The sequence below is a fragment of the Neopelma chrysocephalum genome, unplaced genomic scaffold (assembly GCF_003984885.1).
Source record: "Neopelma chrysocephalum unplaced genomic scaffold, ASM398488v2 Primary Assembly neopelma1_69, whole genome shotgun sequence".
In the NCBI taxonomy this organism is placed as follows: Eukaryota; Metazoa; Chordata; class Aves; order Passeriformes; family Pipridae; genus Neopelma; species Neopelma chrysocephalum.
This window is the reverse complement of record NW_020897729.1, coordinates 10491983-10500029: the sequence shown is the minus strand read 5'-3', so window position 1 is coordinate 10500029 and position 8047 is coordinate 10491983. Positions and strand designations below refer to the sequence as shown.

Below are 8047 nucleotides of genomic sequence, written 5' to 3'. Positions count from 1 at the left end.
GGGATTTTTGGAGAACTGGCTGACAAACACCCCAGCCCATCCATGGGCATGGATTTGGGGAGAAGTGGGGATTTTTGGAGAAGTGGCTGACAGACACCCCAGCCCATCCATGGGGATGGATTTGGGAAGAAGTGAGGATTTTTGGAGAAGTGGGGATTTTTGGAGAACTGGCTGACAGACATTCCAGCCCATCCATGGGCATGGATTTAGGGAGAAGTGAGGATTTTTGGAGAACTGGCTGACAGACAGCCCAGCCCCTGTCCATGGGGATGGACTTGGGAAGAAGTGGGGATTTTTGGAGAAGTAGGGATTTTTGGAGAACTGGCTGACAGACATCCCAGCCCATCCATGGGGATGGATTTGGGAAGAAGTGGGATTTTTGGAGAACTGGCTGACAAACACCCCAGCCCATCCATGGGGATGGATTTGGGGAGAAGTGGATATTTTTGGAGAACTGGCTGACAGACACCACAACCCATCCATGGGGATGGATTTGGGGAGAAGTGGGGATTTTTGGAGAACTGGCTGACAGACACCCCAGCCCATCCATGGGGATGGATTTAGGGAGAAGTGGGGATTTTTGGAGAACTGTCTCACCAGGATGAAAACACTCCCTGGGAATGAAAGCCATGATATTCCATGGCTGACTCTCCCAAGGCCAAGGAAGAAGCTCTTCCATGGTTGTAACCAACAGTCCGAGGGTTTTCCAGGATCTCCATCTGAGCCCCGTGTGCCACCAAAGCTGCCCAGAACACTTGGAAGAAGTTGTTTCCAAACTGGAAACTGGGATCCTCCCAAACACACTGGGATCCTCCCTTGGATCAGGAATCCACCCTGGAGTCAGGAGGAATAAAGGGACATCCAGCCACCAACAAAGAACCAGTTGATGGCTTTGGTTTGATTTAAGGAGCTCCAAAAACGGGGATTTGGAGCTACTTTTCCACATATAACAGATCCAACTGAAGATAAAAAGGGATGAAAAATATTCTGGTTATTTTTTTTAGGAACGATTTCTTGTCCTCAATAGATTTGCAGGGTTGGAATTTTTTAAGCAGCATCAGTAAATGAATTTTTCATTACGAAGAGATTTGATGTCTTAGGTCAGACTGTTGAAAACCAATTCCAAAACTACTTCTTTATTTTTTTAACCATAAGCCTTTTTTTTTCAGGTCATTGAATACTAAAATATTTCCAGATCATAACCTACATTTAAAAAAAAAAAAAAAATCTAAAGAGCCATTCAAGGCTTTAATTTCCAGTTCTTTTTGAAGCTCTCAGTGTAAATCCCACCACTGCAATGATTCATAGTCCCTGCAGATGTCTGGGGCATTTATCATGTATATAAAATGTTCTAATAAAAATCATTTAGCTCTCCATTTCTAAGATAGGAACAACTTGAAAATCTGAAATAGTATTTCCTAAATACACTGATTTATTTTTTTTGAAACAGGTATGACTATGACTCCAGGAATTACTTTATGAAGTTGTTCCAACATCACCTGTAATATTATATTTTGGCTTATACTTTTCCTGCCTTTGGAGCAGATGGATCTGGTCCTTTTTCCAAGATCCTGCTGTGGGAGTGGAGTGGGGAAGGAGGAAATCAGGGAATTTCAGTCATTCTTACCATCTCTCACTGTGTAAATATTTTGACCTGCTCAGCAATGTCAAGGGAAGCAGCAGAGCCACAGGAAATAGCTGACATAAATGAACTTTTTAAGCACTGCCCTCCATCCAAGTGATCCCATCCTGAAAAGCTGTGGACACCAGGAAGGCTGAATATCCATCAATCCAGTCAGCTTTACATCTCAATATATGGATTTTATATATATATATCTTATATATATATATTTTATATATATAAATTTTATATATATATATTATTTTTTATATATTATATATATTTTATATATATAAATTTTATATATATTATTTTATATATATTATATATATAAAAATATATATATAATGGTTAATCATTGCAATTTTTATATCTATCTATCTATCTATTTATTTATTTCTTTATTGCTGCTCTCTGCAGGTTTAATGATCATTGGCATTAACAAGGCAACATTTCAACATTAAATATATTCTGTTTGGTATTTTGTAGGATGTTTTATATATAAATAGATATATAAATATATATATATAATTTCTAATGCTACAGGAGCAAAAGTGGTTTTTAAATGAAGAAATGAAGCTCCTAAAGTTGCTGTAATTCTCATTTTTAACATGAGAACTAAGTCACCAGGTAGAAAGAACAGGAGAAAAGGCCCCTGACCCCCCGAATTTGCTGTAATTATGCCCCAAACTGAACACAAATGCTAGAGAAGAGTTAATGATATAGATATTTATTGTCCTGATGGCTCCCTGGGGAGCAATTTGCCACTACAGCCCCATTACATCAGACACAATAAAAATGTCTGGGTTGACCAGTAAAAGCCAGGTCTGGTTCTCTTCAAACTCCATCACTGGTGGGATGGGAATCATTCCTGCTTTTCCCTCCATCCCAGCAAAGCTTCTCCTTCAGGGACTATTTACATCCAATGTCAGCAAAGAAACTCGCAGGAAAAATTCAGGATTTGAAGGTAATAAATTATCACTGGGAGCTGATAAAGCATCTGGCACCAGCTACTGGTAATTTTTATTTTAATTAACATTAATTGTAATGTTGCCTTTGTTTTTTTAAGAGTTGAGTAAATAAAGCAGATTTTATCCTCTCAAATAACCCTGGAAGGCTCTTCTTCATTAATTTAAATTTAAATTTAAATGGGAATTTAAATGGGAATTTAAAATCCCAGAAACACGCAGTCCAAGCTGATGGGGAGGTGAACCAGGATCAACTGAAGGTGCCCAAAACCCCACAGTGATTTTTTTTCCCCCCAAAAAGAGCAACAAACCCGAGGAAAAAAGGGAGAAAATGGGCCCATAAAAAGCCCCAAATAAGGAAGGTTTGCTGCAACAAAAAGCTGCAGAACCACAGGAAACCCACAGAGACAATGAGGTCAATCTGTGCTCGGGGCTGACGCAGACACCAGTGGAGGGACAGGGAACTGCCTCAAATTAATTTTAATTGCACAGCAAGTTGAAAAATGTCAGTAATGAACCAGAGGTAAAAATAATAAAATATAATATAGTAATAAAAGTGCAGGATGTTGTTGTTCTACCCCCTTTTTAAAGAAATTTTTATACACTCCTTGGTTTTTATGGTTAATAATTGCAATTTTTTATATATATATATATATATGAAAACAAATTATTATATATTAATTTTTCAAAGTAATAAATATTAATATAATAATGTTTCTAATATATAACATTAATATATGTAAAAATAATATAGTAATAATTTACTAATAAATATATATTTATTATATAATAATAAAATAATAAAATATAATATAGTAATAAAAGTGCAGGATATTTTTGTTCTATCCCCTTTTAAAAGAAATTTTTATACACTGCTTGGTTTTTATGGTTAATAATTGTACTTCTTATATATATATAAAAATTATTATATATATAAATTTTTATATAAATACAAATTATTACACATTAATTTTTCAAAGTAATAAATATAAATAAAATAATGTTTCTGATATATAACATTAATATATGTATTAATAATATAGTAATAAATTAGTAATAAATATATATTTATTATATAATAAAATATAATAATAAAAGTGTAGGATATTGTTGTTCCACCCCCTTTTTAAAGAAATTTTTATACACTCCTTGTTTTTTATGGTTAATAATTGCACTTCTTTATATATATAAATTATTATATCTATATATAATTGTATATATAAATACAAATTATTATATATAATTTTTTCAAAGTAATACATATAAATAAAATAATGTTTCTAAAATATAACATTAATATATGTATTAATAATATAGTAATAAATTAGTAATAAATATACATTTATTATATAATAAAATATAATAAGAAAATAAAATCTAGTAATAAAAGTGCAGGATATTGTTGTTCTACCCCCTTTTTAAAGAAATTTTTATACACTCTTTGCTTTTTATGGTTAATCATTGCAATTTTTATATATATATATATAAAAAATTATATCTATAAATACAAATTATTACATATTAATTTTTCAAAGTAATAAATATAAATATAATAATGTTTCTGATATATAACATTAATATATGTATTAATAATATAGTAATAAATCAGTAATAACTATATATTTATTTCTCTTTGGTCTTAGGCTGGAGATTGCAGATTGCAACTTCCATCATCTGATGTCTCCTTTCTGAGAACTGGGATCACTGAGCTATAAACTGAAATAAAGATGCCCTTTTGTGGGTGAGGCCAAACAATTTAAACTGCTTTTTGCACTCACTGTACAGATTTCTACTTAAATATGTCCAAAACTGGGGCTGTGGAAAAATACTAGAAAAAAATCTTAGATAAAATCAGAAAAATATCACATTTCTTTTCTGCTCTGTGTGTGAGCCTTACAAGGGATGCTTGTGAAAAATTTAATATCCTGAAAAGCAAAATATTATTAATACTATTTTAAAACTTCTCCTGCTCAGCTGCAGGCAGGAGGAAGGTGCTGGAATTCCCAATTAGTTTTTCCAAATGGAAACACTCACCTGTGAGCTGCTATCCCGAGGAATATTTTCCTGTGTTATCCCTAAGTTTGTCCAATTCCTCACCTGTTTTTTCCCTAAGTTTGTCCAATTCCTCACCTGTTTTTTCCCTAAATTTGTCCAATTCCTCACCTGTTTCTTCCCTAAGTTTGTCCAATTCCTCACCTATTTTTTCCCTAAGTTTGTATAATTCCTCACCTGGTTTTGAGCTCTTACTCACCCCAGTTTTGTCACAGAGCCGTAAAGTGTTGAAAGATCCCACGGCAAACAATTCCCCGTCCACGGCCCAGGCGATGGATGTGATGGGATATTCCTGGAGCTGGGAGCTGTACAGGAGCCGCCCGTAACTGTCCCAAACCTGCCAAAAAAAGTTTAAACATCCACCTCAATGAGCACAACTTCATAGAATCACAGAATCAGCTGGGTTGGAAGGGACCGCTGAGATCATCAAGTCCAACCCTTGATCCAACCCCGCCGTGGTTCCCAGCCCATGGCACTGATGCCACATCCAGTCTCTTCTTAAAAACCTCCAGGGATGGGGATTCCACCACTTCCCTGGGCAGCCCATTCCAATGGCTGATCACCGTCTCTGGAAAGAAATTCTTTCTAATGTCCAATCTAAACCTCCCCTGGCACAGCTGAAGACCCCGAACTCTCTTGTCTTGCTGAGAGTTGTCTGGGAGAAGAGACCAACCCCCCCCTGGCTCCCCCCTCCTGTCAGGGAGTTGCAGAGAGTGAGGAGGTCTCCCCTGAGCCTCCTCTTCTCCAGGCTGAACAGCCGCAGCTCCCTCAGCCTCTCCTCACAGCACTTGTGCTCCAGTCCCTTCCCCAGCCTCGTTGCTCTCCTCTGGACCTGCTCCAGGACCTCAATGTCCTTCCTGAACTGAGGGGCCCAGAACTGGACACAGCACTCCAGGGGTGGCCTCACCAGCGCTGAGTCCAGGGCAAGAATCACTTCCCTGGCCCTGTTGGCCACACTGTTCCTGAGCCAGGCCAGGATCCATTGGCCTTCTTGGCCACCTGGGCACACTCTGGCTCCTGTTCAGCTCCCTGTCCATCCCCACTCCCAGCTCCCTTCCTGCCTGGCTGCTCTCCAGCCCCTCTGGCCCAGCCTGGAGCTGCCGGGGGTTGTTGTGGCCAAAGTGCAGGACCCGGCCCTTGGCCTGGTTGAACCTCATCCCATTGGAATCAGCCCATGGATCCAGCCTGGCCAGGTCCCTCTGCAGAGCCCTCCTGCCTTCCAGTTGATCAACACTTGCCCCAGCTTAGTGTCATCTGCAAATTTGCTAAGCTGGGGGGAGTGTATCTTCATTTATTCCATTTTCCCTCACAGGAGTGGTAGAAATAATTCTGCAAGTTATGTCAGTGTAACCAGAAAAACCTCGTGTGTTATAATTCACTTTATATTAAAGGTTGTTCCTAATCAATACTGGTTTGTTTAATGCAATAAACTTTGCTTTGCTGCCATGGCAAATGTTACATTATCCTGTATAAAACACTCCCTGTAAAATAACCACAAAGTTTATCCCATTTGCATACATTTCCCAAGAATATGAGGCCCCTCTGAAAATTTCCAAGCCAGATTATTTTTTTTTTAAATCAGCAGAATACCTGGAATCAATCCACAAAATCATTTGATTTTAACACTTTAATATACATGGATTTTATTTTTTTTAATCTATTTGGGTTTTTTTAAATTTATTTGGTTTGTTTTTTTGTTTAATTGTGGGGTTTTGTGGTCTTAACTTGTGTGTTTTCTCACAGCCATCACACACTTTGCTGACAGAACCAACACATGATACACTTAAAATTAAGTTCCTACTTAAGGGAAGAGATACAATATGTGCTTTTTATTTTGGATACAGAAGATACCAATCAAAAAATTACCAAGGGGTTCACTATTGTTCCTGTAATAGAAAACAGCAGCTTCATCTCCTCTAATTTCAGATGTCATTACCTTTTCCAGTATATATCATATTTCAAGCAATCACTTCTATTTTTCTACACATTTTCCTTTCAGAGTTTGTTTCACTTGCATTTTACCCATTTCTATTCTGCTGTATTTAAAAATAAATATTGTGATTTAATGATACTACACAGAGTGAGGTGTATTTCTAAATGGGAGACTTCCCATTTAATTTGGAGCTTCCAGGCACTATTAAAATTTTAAAAATAATAACTTTCCTGGTCATTTAGTTACAAAGTTAACTAGAACTCACCTTATATTTACAATCTTCACCTGCAGAAAGAATCAGATCATTAACTGAATTCCAGTCAGTTTTTAAAATCAGTCCATCGTGGGCTTTCCACTGAAATGGAAACAAAATAAATTAAACACAGCCTGAATTCTACATTTAATATTCATCATTCATTGACCTTGATGATCTTGGAGGTTTTATCCAACCTCAATGATTCTGTGATTCAGCAGAAAAATAAATTACATAAAGCCCGAATGAGGCAGAATCAAAGCAGGAAAATCTGCACTAAAAAGATGTTTTAAGTGCAAATTAAAACAGCTGTTTTTCATAACAAATTAAAAGGGAAAGGCATCTGTACCCTTATTTATGAAAATAAATCACATTAATTAGTGACATTATTAATAATACCTGCAAAACTTTAGCATTTGGCTGAAGAGGTTTAATAATCAGCTGCTTCCCTGATGTGTAAAGGACTTTTTCAGAGTCAGGCCCCCAGGCCACGGAGTACACGGGGCTTCCTGTGGGCATGGAAAACATTCCCAGTGACTTTTCCTGTCCTTTTAATGCTGTATTACTTATGTGTGTGTATATATACATATATATAAAAATATATATAAAGATACTGTATTATATACAGGTGTATTTCTATTTATTTATACACATATTTATATACATAAAATACCGTAGCTTCCAAATATTCAAACTCTAAACTGAGACCTGCTGCTGTTGCTCCTGAATATTTCTGTATTTCATGTATATTCATTTAGAAAGGCATTTATATTACTTAGAAACACAGGATTATGTAAGATTTGTTTAACTGTCAACCCTTACAGGAGACAACTCCCAGAAACACACAACATATATTAAGTAAATCTGGCCCTGGCTCTTTTCCTCCTGTTGCAAATGACATAAATTCTGTCACCAGCTGCAACAGGAATTCTAAATAAACTCTTTTTTTTTTTGTCCTGCTTTAATGCTGATTTAACAATCAGAAGAACTTTTCTATTTAAACCAAATGTTTCCCCTTTTTATGATGGCTGACTACTTAACCACAATTTCCAGGGCTTAACAGCAGGAGCTGAGTTAACTCATTTCCTTCTGCACTTAACAAGAAGTTGGTTGGGAAAACACTGCCAACACTCTGGGAAGGAAAATTCAGTGGAACAGCCACACTGCAGGCAGTTGTGGTGGTGATAAACAGCTGCAGGAAGGAAGATTCGGGGAGAAAA

At 36.6% G+C, this 8047-nt stretch overlaps 1 protein-coding gene across 3 annotated transcripts in view; it reads right to left on the bottom strand.

Moving 5' to 3' along the window:
* Positions 1–8047, bottom strand: part of IFT80 (intraflagellar transport 80) — a 36540-nt gene that overhangs the window by 14770 nt on the left and 13723 nt on the right. For all 3 annotated transcript variants that reach the window (XM_027685834.1, XM_027685836.1, XM_027685837.1), the window contains exons 6-8: positions 7227–7336; positions 6840–6929; positions 4841–4978 (exon numbers count right to left, since the gene is read on the bottom strand). In XM_027685834.1, the coding sequence (XP_027541635.1) occupies positions 4841–4978; positions 6840–6929; positions 7227–7336 (338 nt within the window). The remainder of the gene's footprint in view (positions 1–4840; positions 4979–6839; positions 6930–7226; positions 7337–8047) is intronic.